Below are 26111 nucleotides of genomic sequence, written 5' to 3'. Positions count from 1 at the left end.
GGTGAACTATCACTTTCCGCAACAGAGATGGATAATGTATTATAAAAGGAAACTTCAGACAGACAGAGAAAAATGGATGGATGTCGATATAAGGCTAACGTAGGAACAGATAGTCGCGCTGATGCTTGTCCCTTTAGCCGGTCCTTGGTCTCCCCTGTGGTCTGGTACTGGTGGGACCCTCAACACCTCACCAGAGACATCCTTATCAGAAGTCCAACTCAACATGGAGGAGCAGCATCTCTACTATTTTGGACAAACATTTTTTCTAAGCGAGAGTCCAGACGCCGTGTCGAGAAAACTAATGTTGTCGAACCTGTTCTTTGGGTCAATACCCACCATTTCACCACAGGTAAGGGTAGAGACGTAGATCACATCTCACTTTGGCTTTTAGCTTAGCTCGCTTTTTACCACCACAGATCGGTGCAGACAATGTTTTTTTTGTTGCTTTGACACTCAGGAGTGAGGTTCCTAATGGACAAGAGTTTTGAGACACTCTAGAGCAGGAACTGTATGTAGATCCTCCCGCGTTTCAAGCAACATTTCGGCGCCACAAGTTTACTCGCCGGCAAACGGCTCAAGTAAAACAAACCATCTCGGCATCGATGACGATCGCCGGGTTGTGATGGTAGTTTCGGTCTGTATCTGCCTGATGAGGGCGAGGGCGGGCGAGGGGTGTTAAGAGTGCCCGGCTACTCCGTTGTCGCCCGCGAGAGTCGCTGGGGCTCATTATCCTGATGAAATTTGCGCAGATGTGTGAGCTGCCGACAGACTCTGCAGTGACACAAACAGCCAGCTCTGTCCCCTTGAGCCAGTCAGGTGATGAAAACCGGAGCGGCACGAGGGGCTGAGAAACGACAGCCATTAAGCAAAAAGAAAGAAAAAAAAAAGAAAGAGGTACGGGAGGGACGGTGGATGATGGGACGCAGCTGGCGGGGGTTCGGGTCCTCCTCGTCTTTATCAAGAGCAAGAAAACATTACATAAAGTCGCGCTTTCTAAACTGCCTTTTTTTTTTTAAACCCTAGATGAGAATTCGTACGCGCACGCCAGGCAGTAATCTGGCCGTATCCAGATGACGAGCGGACTGCCACTTAACAGGGAGGAGATCCACTTTGATCACATGGGCCCGGAGGCGAACCTATCGCGCTGCCTATTACGCCGCTTCATTTGCATACACGGGGCTTATGGGGAGAAATCGAGTGCGAAACGCTGGAAACTGCGGCTCGACTGTTGCTGGAAAGAAAGTACCGGGAGAGACAAAAGAAAGAGAGGAAAAAAGACGCCCGGAGTCGCCAGAGGTGGAAGAAGTTGGCGTGTCACTTGAAGGTCACGGGTTCAACGCCGACAGAATTCACGAAATGAAGCACTTTTGGCGAAACAAGGAAATCCGAGGCTGCCCTTGAGAAAGACGGTCGAATTAAAGCTGGAAGTGAATACGTCGTGATTTAAAAGGTGTCGTTTTACAAACTTCTTAGCGACGAATATTTGATTCAATTATTACATCTACTATAGGAACGGATGTGGTTTTTATTCATCGAGTGTTTGCCACTGACCATGAATACAGGATGTGGGTCCAAAGATTTCTTTCAGGGTCACTTTCATTATCAGGAAACAAACAATACAAAGAAAAAGAAGCCTTAACATGATTAGAAAATGTTAAAAATAAAGAAAAAAAGAGGACTAAATCTGGGGGGGAAATAATAGTATAAATAAACCAAAGGGTGGGAAGTTAAATCATCTTGGGGGCCACTTTATATATACTGCGACTGTTATACGGGGCCGTCAAGCCAAAAGAAAGACAGAAAGAAAATAAAGGATTTAATATGATTTGAATATTAAATAAATAATAGAAGATTCTAAATTAAGCGTTTGATTTGAGTGTGTACAATTATATTTTTAAAGCGATTTTATTTGTTAATTATTAAAACAGATTTTATTTATTTTACAATTTAAAAACAAAGAGCAAAAAAAGTGTTATTATGCTATACAATGAATGGTTTAATATTTTATTTAATAAACATTTGATTTAGAAAATATGTTAAAAACCAATATCTTTAGAAAGGACAAATTAAAGGAAGACAAATAGGTGTTATAATAAAGATCTTTAACAAGTTATATGTATGAGTTAAGCTTTTAATTAATTTCTTAAATATCTATGGGAAACAATTTGCCTGGTTTAAGGTGGAAAAATGAGAAATTAAGTCCTTAAATCAAGAACCTTAACGTGTTTAATTAGAATTAAACTAGTAATAAAGAACAAAACCAAATCTAATGTTGCCGTCAAGTGTGTTTTTCTGTCTTAATGCTACAGTCACGAGTCATGTTCCCTGAACATGTACCTTTTTATTCTTAATTAACTTAACTCTGAATATATCTCTTAATAGAACTCTTTTTTATACTTTTAAATAAAGTCACTTATAGACAAAGTAATTGGGCAATTGCTTCATTTACTAACTTGTGGTCCAATCAGCTGGACCGTCTTAAACATGGTTTTCTGTCACGACGTAGTGTCAATAAAGTTGTAAATGTACGTTTATTAACTTAATTAACTATCAAAGGTAAACAGAGAGAAACGTTTAACAAGAATAATGAGTGAACTGATGACGTCTCTGGACAAGAAACTTGTGCTGTGACTCCGGGGAAGTATTTATCAGAATTGTGGCTGTAAAAGCAACAAGAACGTTGTGTATTAAAGCATCCTGGGCTTAAAAGCGCGATCGACTTCAAACACAAAACCCAACTCCCGTGTCTTGACTCCTCCATCAACAACAACAGGTGATGTCGTTTCATCCTCTTCGCTCTCTCAGACTGAGGGAGCTTCCCACGTTCATCTTGATCCTTGTTAGCGACGACTCAAAGCAGCCAATGAAGGCGCTCGGCAGTAAACTCAGACGAAAACAAACGCACAAACTTGAGATGCGAGGGAACTATTTTGTTTACGTAAACAACATGACTCAACCACTAAGAGAAGAGTGGTCTACTTTCAGAGGTCCTGTGGGAATTCTCCCCGACACAAGACCTGCACTTAGAGTGAGATGGATGAAGCGCACAACAGCACGACATCACACCAGAACTCAAATGTGCAACCTGAGAGTTGTGTGTACGGCAGCAGACGCTAACTTGCGTCGCTGCTTTGTAGTAGTAAAAGTTAAGGCGGGGAGAGGATTGTTGCTTCGGAAACTTCTTCAGCAGACGCTGCTGCGTAGTTTGACCCAGTTTGACAGTAAAACTAAGTTAAATAACGCTTTTAATCTTTGATAAAATCTACTAATCTGGCCTCAGTGTGAGTGTGGTTTCATTTAATTTAATTATTTTACTTTAAAATTAGGAGTTATTTATGTTTTTAGATAGTTATAAAATAGAAAAAATCTCTCATAACATCATTAATGACATTTCACTCAAACATGAACGTGATTGTGTTTGAGGATAAATGTAATGTTTGTGTATGTATTCATGTAGATTCTATTAATATAATATATAAGAATATAGTGTGTATTAACATGATGTATGTGTGTGTGTGCATTAACGTAATGCATGTGTGTGTGTATTTATGTAATGTTTGTGTGTATCAATTTATTGTTTGTGTGTATTCATATTATGTTTTAGTGTATTAATATGTTTGTGTGTAATAATATAATGTTTGTGTGTATCAATGTATTGTTTGTGTGTATTCATATTATGTTTTAGTGTATTAATATGTTTGTGTGTATCAATTTATTGTTTGTGTGTATTCATATTATGTTTTAGTGTATTAATATGTTTGTGTGTAATAATATAATGTTTGTGTGTATCAATGTATTGTTTGTGTGTATTCATATTATGTTTTAGTGTATTAATATGTTTGTGTGTATCAATGTATTGTTTGTGTGTATTCATATTATGTTTTAGTGTATTAATATGTTTGTGTGTATTAATATAATGTTTGTGTGTATCAATTTATTATTTGTGTGTATTCATATTATGTTTTAGTGTATTAATATGTTTGTGTTTATTTATATAATGTTTGTGTGTATTAATATAATGTTTTTGTGTATTAAAATAATGTTTGTGTGTATCAATGTATTGTTTGTGTGTATTCATATTATGTTTTAGTGTATTAATATGTTTGTGTGTATTAATATAATGTTTGTGTGAATCAATGTATTGTTTGTGTGTATTCATATTATGTTTTAGTGTATTAATATGTTTGTGTGTAATAATATAATGTTTGTGTGTATCAATGTATTGTTTGTGTGTATTCATATTATGTTTTAGTGTATTAATATGTTTGTGTGTATCAATGTATTGTTTGTGTGTATTCATATTATGTTTTAGTGTATTAATATGTTTGTGTGTATTAATATAATGTTTGTGTGTATCAATTTATTATTTGTGTGTATTCATATTATGTTTTAGTGTATTAATATGTTTGTGTTTATTTATATAATGTTTGTGTGTATTAATATAATGTTTGTGTGTATTAAAATAATGTTTGTGTGTATCAATGTATTGTTTGTGTATTCATATTATGTTTTAGTGTATTAATATGTTTGTGTGTATTAATATAATGTTTGTGTGAATCATGTAATGTTTGTGTACTTATTTAATGTTCATGTGCATGTATTCATGTAATTTTGTGTGTATCAATGTTACGTGTGTTTGTATTAATGTGAATTAGTTTTGTTTCAATGTGTGTGTGTGCATTAATGTAATGTGTTCCACAGTTAATGAACAAATCTAGTGAGATGACGGCGATGACTGGGCACCAGAGGATACACATTTTGGACGTATTTTGCTTTCAAAACAAATTAAATCAGTTACGACTTCGTCAGAAGTCATGTGGTCTGTAAATTCTGCAACACCAGAGTCAAGTACTCGACAATACTATGAATATATCCTCGTTACTACAGTATCGCGATATATCGTATATACGTATCCTATCACCAGATTCTTGCCAATACACACCTCTTGGTGGACAATCATTTTTTTCAAACTTTCTCGACGTGTGACTCTAAACAGCGTCACATATGTAGTGAGGCACGAAGAATCAAATGTCAAGGGTAATGATCAGCTTTACCTCCTTAGCTTTCTGTTTCAGTCTGGCCTGCTCTGGGTCTTCCTGCCTGGAGCGGCTCTGAGGAGAGAAAAAAGGGGGGACACAGGTTAACAGCTGGTTTGAGACGACCCCCCCGCCCCCCCTCATCTGTTGCTGCAGCAGCAAAAATAGTGCGAAATGGGAGCAGGATAGCGAGGTGTCAAGGACATGGTATTTGAATTCAGAGAAGTGCTAGCGAGCGTACCCCGGGGGGGCAGTGGCCTTTAAACCCCCCGCTCCAAATCCAGCCCTAAATAAGCCGCCGGAAGAGGATTCTAATGAAAAGAGGTTATTAAAAATTCTGCATGAGCCAGCACACACTCACCCCCCCCCCCCCCCCCCCACACACACACACACACACTATCATCACACACAAGGATGTTGGTGCGTATCAGTGGCAGTGGTTGTGTATTTGTCACTTTGTGTTGGTGCTTGTGTGTCCCAAGTGGAAGTGTTAAAAAAAACAAAACGTTTCTATTTTAAACCGCAGAGAAGACCTCGTGAATGTCTTTGGGAATCCTTCAGCTAAATGTCTGAGCACTGCAGGCGAGCGGCAGATGAGGGGAGGCTTTAGCGATCTGAAGGAAAAATGTTAGCGAGTAATCCCGCACATCACCGAGGGTCCCGGACGGACGTTCATGGAAGTCGAACCCGAGGCCACCAAAACGACAATTAACAATGACGTACACAATGATCGGTCATAGGTTTGTGTTCCCTTATCTAAAGTTTTATCTATCCTTGTAGGGTCGTAGTGGGTCTGGAGTCCCAGCTACCTGGGGTGAGAGGCGTGTCCCCACACCACTAAACAGGTCACACAGACACACAACTATTCACACACACGCACAAAACTCTACGGACAATTTAGAGTTCCCAATCAACCTCTGTATGTTTTTGGACTGTGGGAGGAAACCGGAGTACCCGGAGTAAACCCACGCAAGCATGGCGGCCAATCAAACAAGCTCCACGAAGAGAGGTTGATTTTTGCCTCAAGCTGGAAGTGAACCTGCAACCTTCTTCCTGTGAGATATTCTCTAGTCGTTGCTCGAGCAAAAAACATTTCAACGTTGCTTTTTTTTTTTTTTTATATATATATATGTATTTTTGTTTATATTTTATATTATATATATATATTTCATATTTTTTATAAATTATTTTCTTATAAAGATGTATAAATCATGTAAGCAAACTAGCGTATGACCGACAACGAAATAAACAAAAATTGCTAACGGCATCTCTTTTATTATGACCCAGGGTTCGATTTCCATAGATAATGAACACCTCGTCATGGACTAAAATGCCCTTAATTTAAGAATTTTACTTCTAAAGATACTGGTCATAAAAATATCCTAAAATTTCAAGTTTGTGGAAGACAAGTATGTTTTTTTATCTTCAAGAAAGTGATTTATTTTGGTGAACTTCCCCGTAGTGCAACACGGTCAAGTGTAACTAAATTATCTAACATCATGCTGGATCTTGCCTGCTTGAGGCCTTGGCTCTCGCAGCGGTTTGATTGATGTAATTATCTGACAGTGATGTCATTTTAAGATTGTGTCAAAAGTCTTCTGTGTACAGAAACAAGTTGAAATTGTATGGATAAAAAATTATAAAAACTTTAAAAACTGTCAAGAGAGAAGACAGTATGTTCAGGTGGATTATGGGTATTCTTGCTAAAAGGAGCTGATATTATGGAAATGATCCTTATTTAATATGTTTTAATTCTGGTTTGATTGTCTTCAAAATAAATGAAATAACATTTCATCTTTGTGCTCACCCCTGTGGCCCTCCCCCGTAAAATCTTGGAGGTCAGTAGTTTACTGGTGATTTTAAATAGCGTATAATATGAAGATCCAAATTAAAATAATGGAATAATGAATTAAACTTTTGGTTTAAAAAATTAAATGTTAAAATTGATTAGATTGCACCACACAGTTTGGATTTTTTTGATTATTTTCTCGACACTGTATTAATATTGGAAACGATAAATATATATATATATTTTTCTTTTTGCTTGTTTTCTTTTTACAAATATCATTCACAATGTTAATTTTGTGTTGCAATTACACTCCCGGCCGCTTTATGGCGACTGTCAATCTATCCTGTGCAGCTTAAGGAACAATAAAATCGCCCCCAGATCCCGGCGATGACTGAGGACGAGAGGATACAGTCAACTCCGACAACTTTTAAAAGCCGCCGTTTTCGTTTTAGAACAAATGAAAGCAGTTACGACTTCTTCAAGAGTCATGTGGTCTGTAAATACTGCAAAACCAGAGTCAAGTACTGGAAAATACTACAAATATATCCTTGTTACTACAGTATCACGATATATATCGTATTAATGCTGCTGTATTGTGGTACGCATCGCCATATTCTTGCCAATACACACATCTTCTGCGACACCATTTAAACATGTATTGTGTAGATTATACTTTCATGTGTTTTTTTTCCCAGAAACCCTTGTTTTGCCAAGAGTTCCTCACCATACGTTGCTCGACTTATGGAGTTTTCCTTCCACTCTCGCGGCTTAATTGGCCATAAATATATCAGGCGGTTCACGTACTGGTCGGTATCTCGGCGAAGACTAATGTGTTTGCCCTCAGGTCGGCCCGAGCCTCCCTCAAGACTTGACTCACACATTTAAATGGGCGGCGTAGAGTAAGGGGGGGGGGTGTTGAGCAGGAGATCAGGGAGGAGGGGGAGGTTCGGGTGTTTTAGTGGGTTTTATTCAAGAGGTCAAATTAGTAGGCGCCCGAGCTGGAGAGAGGCCTGGTGGTGTGTGGAGGAGGAGAGGGTGGAGAGTACATACAGATGGACTGTTTACAAAGGGCAGCAGTGCCACTGGCAGGCTTTACATCTCCTCTGTCAGCTGCCCCGGTTCTACCACCTCCAGAAGGAAAGAGCGAAGGAGAGAACTTTGTTGTTTATCTCGCTTGATGAGCCGTTCAAGAATGAAGCGTTTCTATGTCTTTTGTTTTTGATTTGCTTTGAATGTTTTTGTTTCAGTTGAAAATTGTTAGATTACAGTTGAAAATTGTTTGATTATAGTTGAAAATTGTTTGATTATATTTGAAAATAGTTTGATTAAAGTTAAAAATTGTTTGATTATAGTTGAAAATTGTTTGATTATAGTTGAAAATTGTTTGATTAAAGTTGAAAATTGTTTGATTTCAGTTGAAAATTGTTTGATTATAGTTGAAAATTGTTTGATTATAGTTGAAAATTGTTTGATTATAGTTGAAAATTGTTTGATTATAGTTGAAAATACTTTGATTATAGTTGAAAATACTTTGATTTCAGTTGAAAATTGTTTGATTATAGTTGAAAATTGTTTGATTACAGTTGAAAATTGTTTGATTATAGTTGAAAATTGTTTGATTACAGTTGAAAATTGTTTGATTATAGTTGAAAATTGTTTGATTATAGTTGAAAATTGTTGGATTATAGTTGAAAATTGTTTGATTATAGTTGAAAATTGTTGGATTTCAGTTGAAAATTGTTTGATTATAGTTGAAAATTGTTTGATTATAGTTGAAAATTGTTTGATTATAGTTGAAAATTGTTGGATTATAGTTGAAAATTGTTGGATTATAGTTGAAAATTCTTTGATTACAGTTGAAAATACTTTGATTTCAGTTGAAAATTGTTTGATTATAGTTGAAAATTGTTTGATTATAGTTGAAAATTGTTTGATTATAGTTGAAAATTGTTGGATTATAGTTGAAAATTGTTTGATTACAGTTGAAAATACTTTGATTTCAGTTGAAAATTGTTTGATTATAGTTGAAAATTGTTTGATTATAGTTGAAAATTGTTGGATTATAGTTGAAAATTGTTTGATTACAGTTGAAAATACTTTGATTTCAGTTGAAAATTGTTTGATTATAGTTGAAAATTGTTTGATTATAGTTGAAAATTGTTTGATTATAGTTGAAAATTGTTTGATTACAGTTGAAAATTGTTTGATTATAGTTGAAAATTGTTTGATTATAGTTGAAAATTGTTTGATTATAGTTGAAAATTGTTTGATTTCAGTTGAAAATTGTTTGATTATAGTTGAAAATTGTTTGATTATAGTTGAAAATTGTTTGATTATAGTTGAAAATTGTTTGATTATAGTTGAAAATACTTTGATTATAGTTGAAAATTGTTTGATTATAGTTGAAAATTGTTTGATTATAGTTGAAAATTGTTTGATTATAGTTGAAAATTGTTTGATTATAGTTGAAAATACTTTGATTATAGTTGAAAATACTTTGATTTCAGTTGAAAATTGTTTGATTATAGTTGAAAATTGTTTGATTACAGTTGAAAATTGTTTGATTATAGTTGAAAATTGTTTGATTACAGTTGAAAATTGTTTGATTATAGTTGAAAATTGTTTGATTATAGTTGAAAATTGTTGGATTATAGTTGAAAATTGTTTGATTATAGTTGAAAATTGTTGGATTTCAGTTGAAAATTGTTTGATTATAGTTGAAAATTGTTTGATTATAGTTGAAAATTGTTTGATTATAGTTGAAAATTGTTGGATTATAGTTGAAAATTGTTGGATTATAGTTGAAAATTCTTTGATTACAGTTGAAAATACTTTGATTTCAGTTGAAAATTGTTTGATTATAGTTGAAAATTGTTTGATTATAGTTGAAAATTGTTTGATTATAGTTGAAAATTGTTGGATTATAGTTGAAAATTGTTTGATTACAGTTGAAAATACTTTGATTTCAGTTGAAAATTGTTTGATTATAGTTGAAAATTGTTTGATTATAGTTGAAAATTGTTGGATTATAGTTGAAAATTGTTTGATTACAGTTGAAAATACTTTGATTTCAGTTGAAAATTGTTTGATTATAGTTGAAAATTGTTTGATTATAGTTGAAAATTGTTTGATTATAGTTGAAAATTGTTTGATTACAGTTGAAAATTGTTTGATTATAGTTGAAAATTATTTGATTTCAGTTGAAAATTGTTTGATTATAGTTGAAAATTGTTTGATTATAGTTGAAAATTGTTTGATTATAGTTGAAAATTGTTTGATTATAGTTGAAAATACTTTGATTATAGTTGAAAATTGTTTGATTATAGTTGAAAATTGTTTGATTATAGTTGAAAATTGTTTGATTATAGTTGAAAATTGTTTGATTATAGTTGAAAATACTTTGATTATAGTTGAAAATACTTTGATTTCAGTTGAAAATTGTTTGATTATAGTTGAAAATTGTTTGATTACAGTTGAAAATTGTTTGATTATAGTTGAAAATTGTTTGATTACAGTTGAAAATTGTTTGATTATAGTTGAAAATTGTTTGATTATAGTTGAAAATTGTTGGATTATAGTTGAAAATTGTTTGATTATAGTTGAAAATTGTTGGATTTCAGTTGAAAATTGTTTGATTATAGTTGAAAATTGTTTGATTATAGTTGAAAATTGTTTGATTATAGTTGAAAATTGTTGGATTATAGTTGAAAATTGTTGGATTATAGTTGAAAATTCTTTGATTACAGTTGAAAATACTTTGATTTCAGTTGAAAATTGTTTGATTATAGTTGAAAATTGTTTGATTATAGTTGAAAATTGTTTGATTACAGTTGAAAATACTTTGATTTCAGTTGAAAATTGTTTGATTATAGTTGAAAATTGTTTGATTATAGTTGAAAATTGTTGGATTATAGTTGAAAATTGTTTGATTACAGTTGAAAATACTTTGATTTCAGTTGAAAATTGTTTGATTATAGTTGAAAATTGTTTGATTATAGTTGAAAATTGTTTGATTATAGTTGAAAATTGTTTGATTACAGTTGAAAATTGTTTGATTATAGTTGAAAATTGTTTGATTATAGTTGAAAATTGTTTGATTATAGTTGAAAATTGTTTGATTTCAGTTGAAAATTGTTTGATTATAGTTGAAAATTGTTTGATTATAGTTGAAAATTGTTTGATTATAGTTGAAAATTGTTTGATTATAGTTGAAAATACTTTGATTATAGTTGAAAATTGTTTGATTATAGTTGAAAATTGTTTGATTATAGTTGAAAATTGTTTGATTATAGTTGAAAATTGTTTGATTATAGTTGAAAATACTTTGATTATAGTTGAAAATACTTTGATTTCAGTTGAAAATTGTTTGATTATAGTTGAAAATTGTTTGATTACAGTTGAAAATTGTTTGATTATAGTTGAAAATTGTTTGATTACAGTTGAAAATTGTTTGATTATAGTTGAAAATTGTTTGATTATAGTTGAAAATTGTTGGATTATAGTTGAAAATTGTTTGATTATAGTTGAAAATTGTTGGATTTCAGTTGAAAATTGTTTGATTATAGTTGAAAATTGTTTGATTATAGTTGAAAATTGTTTGATTATAGTTGAAAATTGTTGGATTATAGTTGAAAATTGTTGGATTATAGTTGAAAATTCTTTGATTACAGTTGAAAATACTTTGATTTCAGTTGAAAATTGTTTGATTATAGTTGAAAATTGTTTGATTATAGTTGAAAATTGTTTGATTATAGTTGAAAATTGTTGGATTATAGTTGAAAATTGTTTGATTACAGTTGAAAATACTTTGATTTCAGTTGAAAATTGTTTGATTATAGTTGAAAATTGTTTGATTATAGTTGAAAATTGTTGGATTATAGTTGAAAATTGTTTGATTACAGTTGAAAATACTTTGATTTCAGTTGAAAATTGTTTGATTATAGTTGAAAATTGTTTGATTATAGTTGAAAATTGTTTGATTATAGTTGAAAATTGTTTGATTACAGTTGAAAATTGTTTGATTATAGTTGAAAATTATTTGATTTCAGTTGAAAATTGTTTGATTATAGTTGAAAATTGTTTGATTTCAGTTGAAAATTGTTTGATTATAGTTGAAAATTGTTTGATTATAGTTGAAAATACTTTGATTATAGTTGAAAATTGTTGATTACAGTTGAAAATTGTTTGATTAAAGTTGAAAATTGTTTGATTACAGTTGAAAATTGTTTGATTATAGTTGAAAATTGTTGATTATAGTTGAAAATTGTTGATTATAGTTGAAAATAGTTTGATTATATTTTAAAATTGTTTGATTATAGTTGAAAATAATTTGATTATATTTGAAAATTGTTTGATTATGGTTGAAAATTGTTTGATTTCAGTTGAAAATTGTTCGATTACATTTAAATTCTCGTTTAAAATTCTATGACTGTAACTGAGTTATGTAAAAACAAAAAAAAACTGTTCGACCCGAAGTAAATGATATTTTAAAAAATGTACAAATCAGGCTAATGTTACGTTTTGAAAAATATGACCTTAATTCAAAATAAAACACTTTTCAGACAAAGTGATAACGAACATAAGTTTCTTTAACATCAAACGTAAAAGACTCATTGCTGCACTAATATTGAGAATAAAAAAAATCCCTTTATAAGAAACATTATAAATCTCTGAAAGTCATACAATTATAAATGTAGAATTTTTAAAAATCAGACGGTTTTAAGGCTTGTTTTCAGATTTTAGTTCTTGAAGTGAAGGAACAAATACTTCTGAAGTGAAGAAACGTTCAGGAAAAATACATGATGCAAAATGATATTATAATACACGATAATAAACTGTAATCATTTAAAATGTATCTTTGTTTTTGTTGAGCTGTCACCCCCCATAACCCCTCCCTATGTGGTGTCCAGGTAGGAGGAGGCAGGACAGTGTAGCCCTGAAGCTTCAGCCTGAGAGGACACACAGGTCACTTCATCCACTGTTGTCTCACTACAATCCATCCATCATGGTGGACACACACACACACACACACACACACACACACACACACACACACACACACACACACACACACACACACACACACACACACACACACACACACACACACACACACACACACACACACACACACACACACACACACACACACACACACACACACACACACACAACAGGTTCACCAGCAGCTGTGGAGGGAGAGAACAGATCTCTGGAACACACACAGGTGTGATACTGAGGTTGCTCGGACCTACTTTTGCTGCTTTGAGCAGGATCTCTCGCTCTTGCTCGTCCTTCCTCTGCTTCTCCATCCTCTCCAGCTGCTCGAAGAAGCGCAGCTGAGAGCGAACGTCTTCCGTCGGCTCGTAGAAGTCCTCGTCCTGAGAAGACACACAGTTTCAGTCTGAAGATCCTCAGGATTCCACGCATGCGGTGACTCCACACAAAACATTACACTCGTCGTGTTGAAATGACGTTCATTATAAAGGGCGTGGATGAAGAAATAATGTATTAATACATAAAAACATACACGTAAGCATGAATAATAACTTATCTTATTGATTTCAGTAGAAAATTGTTAAATTAAAGTTGAAAATTGTTTGATAATAGTTGAAAATTGTTTAAATTAAATTTGAAAACTGTTTAATTATAGTTGAAAATGGTTTGATTAAAGTTGAAAATTGTTTGATTATAGTTTAAATTGTTTGATTATAGTTGAAAATTGTTTGATTATAGTTTAAATTGTTTGATTATAGTTGAAAATTGTTGAGTTAAATTTGAAAACGGTTTGATTATAGTTGAAATTGTTTAATTATAGTTGAAAATTGTTTGATTAAAGTTGAAAATATTTCATTCTAGTGGTAAATTCTTCGATTGTACGCAAGTTATGTAAAAGAATAAATAAAAATGTGTTTGAACAGAAGTCAACGATCGTTTAAAAAAAAAAAAGGAACTGAAACACATGTTAAGGACAAAGATGAGATTAAAACAAATAATCAAAAACACTTTCAGAAACTCTTAAAATTCAATTGCAGGCAAATCAGGAATAAGAACAAAAACACTAGAGAGATAGAAGTTATCATCATGAAAATACAGAAACATAAAGTTACAATAAGACACGTGGGTATCACATTAATACATGTGTAATAAACACATTCAAGTTAAATAGATACTTTTAAATTGTTAGTAGTAAAATGGAAGTTCTAAAGTGGACAAAGATCCACAGCATTGAAGCTAAAACTGATGATTTTATGTTTTTGACCTTTATATCAAAAATGATCTGCAATTCTTTTTAAAGGACAAAACCAGAAGATGAAAAAATAAAATAAAAATTCAGATTCTTGCCAAAAGTGTAAAAAAAAGAAAAAAAGAATCTCAAAAATATTCTCTCTCTTTATATGATTTTTCTTAATGCTAAAATGATTTCCTTCGAAATTTGATTCAGGGGACAGTACCGGCCCCTCTTCCTCTTCACCATCTACACTTCAGACTTCTGCTACGACTCCGAGCTGAGTCTCATCCAGAAGTATCAGGGACAACAGCGAGGCCGAGTACAGGAGTCTGACACAGGACTTTGTGGACCACTTGCAGCTGAACACCTCAAAGACCAAGAAGCTGGTATTGGACATTGGGAGGTCCAGGATAAACCTACGTCCGGTGTCCATCGGAGGCGACGAGGTGGAGATAGTTGACATTTCTGACCCGCTCTAGTAGAAGAACTCACATTTCTCCGATCCTTAAAACTCTTCATTGGCTGCCAGTTTCTTTCAGGATCAACTTTAAAATTCTGGTTCTTACTTTCAGATCTATTCATGGTCAGACTCCTCCTTACATCAGTGATCTGATCCAGCCTTACACCCCAGCTCGGGCTCTGAGGTCTGTGGATCAGAATCTGCTGATTGTTCAACGATCTTCCTCTCCCATCTATCCATCCATCCATCAATCCAAGAGTTGCTAGTTCAATATCCAAAGAAAGTCAATAAGTTGCGAACAAACTCAAGTAACTTTTCGCTCTCATTCGTGCGTGAAGACAAACGAAGATAATATTCAATATCAATGAATAAAACCACAGATGGAAGTAACTTCACGCTCTCATCTCCACCACCAACTTCCCTGTGTTTACACGCCCGCATCGAGCGCGAACCCCTGGGGAGACGCACAGGTTGCGACTCAAAAACAATCTTTTTTTTTTTGTAGGTCATCAAACGTTAATAATATAATCGTTACTTTCACATGTTGGTGTGTAGCTGCGCGTGTGTGTGTCAAGAGTGTGTGTTTCTATGAGTGGATGACAGGAGTCGGTCGCCTCGGAGCACGAAGACACTTCAGAGGACCACCCCCCCCCCCCATCCTTCGCTCGTTCTCATCCCTCGTTCCAGCCCTTTGTTGCGGCGCTGAGCCTGCACTCTCGTGCCGCTCTCGCCACCGAAGTGAGAGTCTGCTTGCTCTTTAAGACGCTTTTGTCTTCTTTTCTTTTTTTTCTTTTTTTTCCGCTGATGTCAACAGGGCGGCTTCACAGAGCTGCACTCCGCTATAAAACATCTCATTTGCGAAAACCACAAGAAGGAGAAGAAAAAAGGGCGAGAAAACAAGATGGGGACGGCGCCGGTGCGCTCGCTGCCTTCCCTTCCTTCCTGTGGTGGAAAAAACACCTTTTCAAAGTTTCTCCTCAACAACGCAGGGAGTCGGTGATAATTCTCCAGAAGAATGAAAGACTTGAAGAGACCAATAATGAAAAAAATCTGGTGGAAAAGTCTCCTGAGTATTTAGCGTTGAGGAGAGAAAGGTTTAAACAAACGTAGCATGTTAGCTTCGCGTCGCTGGGTTTGACTCCGGGAACGTTTGAGAAGTTAGTTCACGTGAGTTTACACAAGTTCAACAAATACTTTCACTGATACATTTAATTTATTGGCTTAGTAAAAGTTTTTGTGATGTAATTTTCAACCACCATTTGGTTAACTTGTAATAATACAATAAAATAATACAAATATTACTTTTAATTATCTCTTAACCTGAATCAATTATCGCCGGAACTGGAAATATATATATTTTTTTAAATAAGGTTTTTTTTTGGATCATTAATTAATTAATGAGGAAAAACATTAAATTAGTAACAACATAAATTCAATAAACATAAGTTTGACCATATAAGAATACATGACACACACAGTATGATCACATGATACAGACATAAATGATCACATGATGCAAACATAAAAGATCACATAATGCAAACATAAATGATCACATGACACACACATAAATTATCACATGATGCAAACATAAATGATCACATGACACAGACATAAATGATCACATGATGCAAACATAAAATATCACATGACACACACATAAATGATCACATGACACACACAATTGATCACATGACACACACAATTGATCACATGATGGAAACATAAATGATCACATGATGCAAACATAAATGATCACATGATGGAAACATAAATGATCACATGATGGAAACATAAATGATTACATGATGGAAACATAAATGATCACATGATGGAAACATAAATGATCACATGATGCAAACATAAATGATCACATGATGGAAACATAAATGATCACATGACACACACATAAATGATCACATGACACACACATAAATTATCATATGATGCAAACATAAATGATCACATGATACAGACATAAATGATCACATGATGCAAACATAAAAGATCACATAATGCAAACATAAATGATCACATGATGCAAACATAAATGATCACATGATGCAAACATAAATGATCACATGATGGAAACATAAATGATCACATGATGGAAACATAAATGATCACATGATGCAAACATAAATGATCACATGATGGAAACATAAATGATCACATGATGCAAACATAAATGATCACATGATGGAAACATAAATGATCACATGATGGAAACATAAATGATCACATGATGGAAACATAAATGATCACATGATGCAAACATAAATGATCACATGATGCAAACATAAATGATCACATGATGGAAACATAAATGATCACATGATGGAAACATAAATGATCACATGATGGAAACATAAATGATCACATGATGGGAACATAAATGATCACATGATGGAAAGATAAATGATCACATGATGGAAACATAAATGATCACATGATGCAAACATAAATGATCACATGATGGAAACATAAATGATCACATGATGGAAACATAAATGATCACATGATGCAAACATAAATGATCACATGATGCAAACATAAATGATCACATGATGGAAACATAAATGATCACATGATGCAAACATAAATGATCACATGATGGAAACATAAATGATCACATGATGCAAACATAAATGATCACATGATGGAAACATAAATGATCACATGATGCAAACATAAATGATCACATGATGCAAACATAAATGATCACATGATGGAAACATAAATGATCACATGATGGAAACATAAATGATCACATGATGGAAACATAAATGATCACATGATGCAAACATAAATAATCACATGATGCAAAAGTAAATGAACCCATGACACGCAGTGCTCACATGACACACACAAATGATCACATGATGCACACAATGTTCAAATGACACACATCAATCATAGATTCAATAAATAGATTATATCTTCCATGTAAATCTCTATTTGTATTTTGAATACATTCTATGTAATCTTTGTCTAAAATATTGATGTGGAAATAATAATGTTTTTTGTGTCATTAATGGACTTTGAAAGGATATAATAATACAAATCTGATGATTTAAGTAAAACAACATCTGGGATCATGGTTAGAGGGAAATAACATGAGTAGATGAAAGAAATATACTAAACTACCTACCTACTACCTAAACTACTTATACTTATATATTTAGCGTCATAACGTTCTTCTTACCTTGCAGGCGTCCAGACGATGCTGAGCGATGGTCGACACTTTCTCCACAACAGTCCGAAGTCGTGATTGTGCAGCGTGAGAGATGAACGTCACGGCCTCCACTGGCACCTCCGTCACTCCGAACTTCTTAGCTGGGAAACACATTCAAACAAAAGAAGAGAAATTAAAACAAAAAACTACAACTGCCCGACCCTTGACCTCCAGAGCATCCCTAAACAGAAATGTTAATAATTTAAATTAAAAATGGGAAATCACAAACATTTTTTGATTACAGAAAAACAGACATTTTCATTGACTTATTTTCATTTAAAAATGTTATCATAATATTTTAAATGTATTTGTTGGGATTTTGCACTGAAGAATATTTACTTTTGATTTGTTTTTCTCTCTGAAATTAATTTGATAAAGTAAGAATTCATGCCATGGAATAAAAACTTGAATATTACTAATGACTAAAAAAGCACTCAGAGAGTGCAGACCTCTGCCAAGCTGCTCGTTTACACCCTCATTGTGACTCTCTTGAACTCACCCTGAAACTCGCTTGCACAACAGACACAGAAGAAGAAACCCGAAGCTCAAACTGGCTTGGGAGTGACAGGTCTTCAAATGATCCCTGGATCCAGATGGTGATTCAGAACATCACCAAAAAATAACTAGTGGTCAGCTTCTTGTCCCAATATTTCCTTGACCCTTGTGTTATCTCAGGGGTCACGGTGACCTGAAGGCCGGAAAACAAATATGTTTGTGGTATCCCTAGTGGAGGTCGTCACTTTGACCCAGAGCAACACAAGGGATAACACAAACACATTTGATTTCGGGGAATTTGGGTCACCTTGACTCAGAGACAACACAAGGGATACCACAAAACACATTTGATTTCAGGCATTTGGGGTCGGTCAACTTGACCCAGAGACAACACAAGGGATACCACAAACACATTTGATTTCAGGCATTTGGGTCGGTCAACTTGACCCAGAGACAACACAAGGGATACCACAAACACATTTTATTTCGGGGAATTTGGGTCACCTTGACCCAGAGACAACACAAGGGATACCACAAAACACATTTGAGTTCGGGCATTTGGGTCCCCTTGACCCAGAGACAAAACAAGGGATACCACAAAACACATTTGATTTCAGGCATTTGGGTCGGTCAACTTGACCCAGAGACAACACAAGGGATACCACAAACACATTTGATTTCAGGCATTTGGGTCAGCTTGACCCAGAGACAACACAAGGGATACCACAAAACACATTTTATTTCGGGGAATTTGGGTCACCTTGACCCAGAGACAACACAAGGGATACCACAAAACACATTTGAGTTCGGGCATTTGGGTCCCCTTGACCCAGAGACAAAACAAGGGATACCACAAAACACATTTGATTTCAGGCATTTGGGTCGGTCAACTTGACCCAGAGACAACACAAGGGATACCACAAACACATTTGATTTCAGGCATTTGGGTCAGCTTGACCCAGAGACAACACAAGGGATACCACAAAACACATTTTATTTCAGGGAATTTGGGTCACCTTGACCCAGAGACAACACAAGGGATACCACAAAACACATTTGAGTTCGGGAATTTGGGTCGGTCAACTTGACCCAGAGACAACACAAGGGATACCACAAACACATTTGAGTTCGGGAATTTGGGTCACCTTGACCCAGAGACAACACAAGGGTTCAAACTAAAATAAAATGAAACAGACACATAAGCCTTGATTGTATTCATTGTACTTTAAGTATTAGAAATAAAGTTTTATTTCTCTGACACAGACGTGCGTCTAATGGTGGAACAAACTATAAACTCGCACTCACTGTAAACGCGCTCACGTCCGTGCCGGGAAGTGTCGGGATTAGCTAAGACAATTAAGTGGCAGGAATGGAGCTCATCACGCAGGAAAAAGTTAATTTGTTTCACAGTCTAAGTGCAAATTCCGGAGCGTTTTCCTCGCCGAGCGTCTCGGGGCGCGAGAACGACATTGACCATCTCTTCTCCGGCAGCAGGATAATTTAGTTTCCTCGGAGCGAAACTCATCTAAAGTCATAACAAAAAAAAAAAAAAAAGAGGAGAGGGACAGACTTTGCTAGGGTTACTATCTGTTCCCAACTTCCTTTTTTTAAATTATTCCATTAACATAATTTCCTCTCTGGCAGCCTTTTAAGTAAACCACACCAATTATTTAAATCAGCCCAACAATACATATACGACTCACTCGCTCCGGCGCTGAAAGGGATTGTGGGAGCTCAGTTTAGCCCCGCGATTGTACGGTGCGTGTCGGCGGTGTCACGAAGGTCAGCGGGAACGCGCTAATGGGCGACTGCTTTTTAAACGATAAAAAAAAAAATCGTTTGCCACCATTAATATTTCAGGGGCCCTTTAAGAGACGTCTTTGAGCAAAAACATATTGTTCGACTTTGATTTATAATCCGCACCATCGAACGCATCTGACGCCGACTCATTAAGAGAAGAAGAAAGAGGCTTTTTTTTTTTTTTACACTCGTTTTCACACTAAAAGAGCTAAAGAGTCGACTTGAATTCTCTAACTTGCTTCAGAGGAAACACTATGACACACTCCTTCTGTAGATTATTCACACAAAAACAGTGTAAAAACAGGTCAATAACATCAACACACACTTGAAAAGGAAATTACACTAAAAACTGAAGATTTTTTTGAAGAGTGTTGGATTATAGGTCTGAACATTCATATTTTGTCAACGCACACATATAAACACACAGTCATTGAAGTGTGACTGTCACATGACACAGACACACAATGATCACATAACACAGACACACAATGATCACATAACACAGACACACAATGATCACATAACACAGAAACACAATGATCACATGACACAGACACGCAATGATCACATGACACAGACACGCAATGATCACATGACAGACACACAATGAACACATGACACACATACACAATGATCACATGACACAGACACACAATGACCACATTTTGTGTTTCATTGTGTGACACACAAAATATGTTGTGTTTAGTCCCAACAGGGTTCTGTCCTAGGTCCTTGATTGTTTGATCCAACAATCTCAGACTTTATCGAAGGACTGAGCGTCTCTTGAAGTCCACCAAACTTGAGTTGCACAGACTTCACCTCAGGGATCTGATGTCTTCTTACAATGAGATGGTGGAAACTGCTAGATCTGATTACATCAGAAAACTGGTAGCAGCAAAGAAAACCCCTAAAATGTTGTTTGACATGGCAAAATCATGCTAGAAGTACTTTATCATGGTTGATACTTATATTAGACATCATAACATAATGATGTGATTTTTATTTCAGAGATTATTTTGTTTTTTACGAAAATGTTCCCTTTTTTTTTTTTAATTACATACTCAAGTTTCATGATCACAGTCATACTGTGATAAAAGTTTAAAGTATTTTTAGATTATAGTTGAAAATTGTTTGATTATAGTTTAAAATGGTTTGATTATAGTTGAAAATAGTTTGATTACAGTTGAAAATTGTTTAGATTATAGTTTTAAATTGTTTTATTATAGTTGAAAATTGTTTGATTATAGTTGAAAATTGTTTGTTTATAGTTGAAAATTGTTTGATTACAGTTGAAAATAGTTTAATTATAATTGAAAATTATTTTATTACAGTTGAAAATTGTTTGAAATACACTTAATGGTTCTATTAAAGATAAAAATGTTTTAGTGAAATTAATTTTTGTTCTGAAAAATATGTATTTTTACTGTGTATTCTTTTGAACAATAACATGTATAAGATGTTCTGGCATCAAACGTGATAATATTAATCATAACTAGAAAAAGCACTCAGAGAGCTCAGACCTCTGCCAAGCTGCTCATTTACAGCCACATCGTCTCTTTATTTGATTTTTACAATAAATTTATTTTTCAGGACTTTTTCAAAACTGTTGAGCTCAATGTAAATGCAGGTATTAAAAATGGTTAGTATGGGTTTCTTAATTAAAGGGAATAAGACAATAAATTAAGCATCTGCTGACACGTGAATGAAAATAAAATGATGGTGCTACAGATGGATTAAAAAGAAGCTAATCCGCGATGATTGAGGATCATCAGTTGCTGCAGGAAAAACCCAAAAATCCCAGGCCCAGAAATCAGCGAGACACAACATCTCTGGACGTTCTCCGGGGGCAGACAGAGGGCAACAAAGGTCACGGTGAAGTTTTCTCATGATGCGCAGGAGTGAATCTAACTCGGTCCTGGTGCACAGCGGCGGCGGCGCTGGGAGATTTAGTGGAGCTGGCAGGCTGGAGGAGCCTCCCTCGGACTGCTGTCGGCTGCGAGCGTGGCCGGGCCAATCACTGACACAACTCGGCTGCCTAGGTGCCACTTCCCCAGCAGGGGGCGCCCTGGCGTCCTGCCCCACGTCAAGCTGTGTGCCCCCATGTAACCCCCCACCCCCCTGCTGCACGGCAAAAATGTATATTTTTAACCGCTCTGGCCCGAGGTGACGTGATAACAACCGCGCTAGGATTCAACGGGATTCGAACCCGCAGGCCTCTGTGATACTTTAATTGAGGTAAGAGGAGATGAGGGCGCTAGACTTGCCGTCATGCGCGATTATGCGGCGTGTTTTTTGATCACTGGCGCGGGAGCAGAGGATGCTGGGCACGCTTGACGTCCGAGCATCACGATCCTCCCCCCAGAGCTGCTCAATCACCGGCAATCTGGCTCCATCTCACCTGATCCACGCGTCCACCACCCGGTCATTACAAACACACTTTCTTTACCACTCTTTACGGGCGCCATACTCAACTTGAACGACACTTTACTTTAAACTCATCGGTAAATTAACATGACAACATACAGGAATACATGACACGCATAATGATCACATGACACACACCATTATCATATGACACACACACACTATTTACATGACACACAAGATGATCACATGACACACAAGATGATCCAAAGACACACACACTTTGATCACATGACACACATACATAATACATGACACACATAATCTTCACATGAAACACACACACAATAATCACATGACACAGACACGCAATGATCGCATGACACAGACACACAATGATCGCATGACACAGACACACAATAATCACATGACACAAACGCAATGATCACATGACACACACACACAATGATCGCATGACACAGACACACAATGATCACATTACACACACACACAATGATCGCATGACACAGACACACAATGATCACATGACACAGACACACAATGATCACATTACACACAATGATCACATGACACACACACACACACTGATCACATGACAGACACACAATGATCACATGACACAGACACACAATGATCACATTACACACAATGATCACATGACACACAGAAACACAATGATCACATGACACACAGAAACACAATGATCACATGACACACACATACAATGATCACATGACACAGACACACAATGATCACATGACACAGACACACAGTGATCACATGACACAGACACACAATGATCACATGACACAGACACACAATGATCACATGACACACCTAATGATCACATGACACACACTCAATAATCACAAAACACACACAATGAACAATCTCATGACACACACATAAAGATAATTGACTTGAAGACTAAGATTGTATAAAAAACTATATACTCTTAATAAAAATACATGAGAAATATACTGTTAAGTGAAGTAAAGGACAAGATGCAATTAAAGTAAATCATTCGGTCATTGAAGAAAACTAAATTTTTACACAAATAAGGAATGAAAACCAGTTCCTCGATGGTCTGCATCTTCTCCACCTGTTTGACCATCAAGGGTCACCTGTCTTCATGGTCCTCCTCGTCACACCTTCATGTCCTTCTCTTCTACAACCATCCCCCTCTTCTTCCTGCATCTCCATCTTCTTCTTCCTCCAACACTCCACATGTACCATCCTGACTTTACCTCCAAATCTTTCCACTCGTCCTCTGACTCTTCAAACTCTGACTCCCGTCTCCTAGCAACACAACCTGTCCTATCAAGCTTCCCTTTCCACTCCTGCCTGCACTCTCTTCTTCGACTCCTTCCATCTCTGCAGAATTGAACAAAAAATTTAAAAAAGTCAAGCATTACATTAAAATATATGCAAAATATTGATTTAACTTTTATAAATTCATTCTTTTACTTTTGTCCCAGCTACTACGGGCAAGGGACGGTCAAGTAAGAGTTCTGGATCAACCTCTGTATGTCACATTAGAAAGACACAGAGTCTGGTTCTGCTCAAGTGTTCTGCCTGTTAAGAGCAAGTTTGTCCTCGACACCATCACTCATAGTGATCGTCTGGGACATGATTTTCTCTTCTTTTATATAGTTATTTGTTAGTTCCATTGACAAAAGTGTAAAATTGAATTGACTCTGGGAGGAAACCGGAGTGTCCGGAGTAGACTTGTGCAATCATGGGCTTTGATTTGATATTAAATCCATTATAAGCTTTGTTTATACAAATAAACGGCAAACATCATCTTCGGATCATTGTGGGGATTAGCTAAAACAAAAGTGTGTGATGGAGTTTTCAAGTGATCAAGTGATCAAGTAATCAAGTAATCAAGTGTTCAAGTGATCAAGGGATCAAGTGTTCAAGTGTTCAAGTGTTCAAGTGTTCAAGGGATCAATTAAACAAGTAATTAAGTAATTAAGTAAACAAGTGATCAAGGGATCAAGTAAACAAGTGATCATGTGTTCAAGTGAATAAGTGATCAATTAAACAAGTGACCAAGTAATCAAGTGATCAAGTGATCAAGTAAACAAGTGATCAAGTGATCAAGTAAACAAGTGTTCAAGTAATCAAGTAAACAAGTGATTAAGTAAACAAGTGAATAAGTGATCAAGGGATCAATTAAACAAGTGACCAAGTAAACAAGTAATCAAGTGATCAAGTGATCAAGTGATCAAGTGATCAAGTGTTCAAGTGATCAAGTAAACAAGTGATTAAGTAAACAAGTGATCAAGGGATCAAGTGTTCAAATGATCAAGTAACCAAGTGATCAAGTATACAAGGGATCAAGTGATCAAGTAATCAAGTGTTCAAATGATCAAGTAACCAAGTGATCAAGTATACAAGGGATCAAGTGATCAAGTGATCAAGTAAACAAGTGTTCAAATGATCAAGTAACCAAGTGATCAAGTAAACAAGTGTTCAAATGATCAAGTAATCAAGTGATCAAGGGATCAAGTGTTCAAATGATCAAGTAACCAAGTGATCAAGTATACAAGGGATCAAGTGATCAAGTAAACAAGTGTTCAAATGATCAAGTAACCAAGTGATCAAGTATACAAGGGATCAAGTGATCAAGTAAACAAGTGTTCAAATGATCAAGTAACCAAGTGATCAAGTATACAAGGGATCAAGTGATCAAGTAAACAAGTGTTCAAATGATCAAGTGATCAAGTGATCAAGGGATGGAGGTCCTCCACGAGCTGAGAGGGACTGACAAGTTCACAGTTAAACACGCTTCTCTAAACTCCTTCAGTCCAGAGGACAATCTGACAGCCAGCCTTCAAAAGACAAAGCTATCAAGTATTTATGTGCCCGCGGTCCAGTGGATTCAGACAGCCACTGAAGAATTCATTAGAGGAGGTGAAAGAATTGTTAAGTGCATCACATTTAAACCAAGGGCAAACAAGAAAAGGCTCCGTCTGAACCACTGAGAGAGAGAAAGAATCAAAACCCCTCCGTGTTGATGACACCAAGAACACCGAGACGACGCTCGGCAAATAAAGTCGTCAGAAGAAATACATGAAATCGATTCCCTCCCTCGGCTGAGACGAGTCTCACCTGTGTCCAGGATCCTCCGGTGCAGCAGGCCCGGGTGAAGGAAGGCCTCGTCTTTGCAGGAGCGGATCTGCGTTCCGACCAGCTCGGAGTTGGTGGCGAGTATTCTGGCGCTCTCCTCGTTGAGGTTGACCCCAGCCATGGAGGCCACGTCGTTGATGTCGTCGTCATCCCTGGAGAGAAAATGTCAATTAAATCTTAAAGTTACTCTTAAAGAGTAGATACTTGTTCCTAAATACTGGCAATAATTTTCACTTTCAGTCGATGAAGAAGTTTTTAATATTGAATTAAATTACACTTTGTATAACGTCACTGTTCACATATGGCCCCTTTTCATTTTCCCTGAATCACATGTGGCCCCTGTACATTTGCATCCTTGTCTATGTTTATCTTTTAATCAAAAAGCCTGAGATAACCAGGCAATATGTCACACAATATGTAGTAAGTAAGTAAGTAAGTAATATTTATTTATATAGCGCTTTTCGAGACCAGGGTCACAAAGCGCTTTAACAATCAAAACAATACTCAAAACAGTACATACTTCAAAGATCAAGACAACACCGAGA

The 26111-nt window shown here is 35.5% G+C and overlaps 1 protein-coding gene across 6 annotated transcripts in view; it reads right to left on the bottom strand.

The window, feature by feature from the left end:
• The window catches only part of LOC148076354 (transcription initiation factor TFIID subunit 4), a 120540-nt gene that overhangs the window by 51358 nt on the left and 43071 nt on the right, over positions 1 to 26111 (bottom strand). For 5 of the 6 annotated variants that reach the window (XM_087793581.1, XM_087793584.1, XM_087793582.1 and 2 more), the window contains 4 exons: positions 25549 to 25718; positions 17722 to 17852; positions 13080 to 13205; positions 5055 to 5111 (listed from right to left, as the gene is read on the bottom strand). In XM_087793581.1, coding sequence (XP_087649707.1) covers positions 5055 to 5111; positions 13080 to 13205; positions 17722 to 17852; positions 25549 to 25718 — 484 coding nt within the window. Of the gene's footprint in view, positions 1 to 5054; positions 5112 to 13079; positions 13206 to 17721; positions 17853 to 23366; positions 23806 to 25548; positions 25719 to 26111 lie in introns of those variants that run through there. The other variant, XM_087793587.1, reaches the window with a different exon arrangement.

Source organism: Callionymus lyra, chromosome 6, assembly GCF_982586985.1.
Source record: "Callionymus lyra chromosome 6, fCalLyr1.hap1.1, whole genome shotgun sequence".
Taxonomy (NCBI): Eukaryota; Metazoa; Chordata; class Actinopteri; order Syngnathiformes; family Callionymidae; genus Callionymus; species Callionymus lyra.
This window is presented reverse-complemented; position numbering and strand designations above follow the sequence as displayed.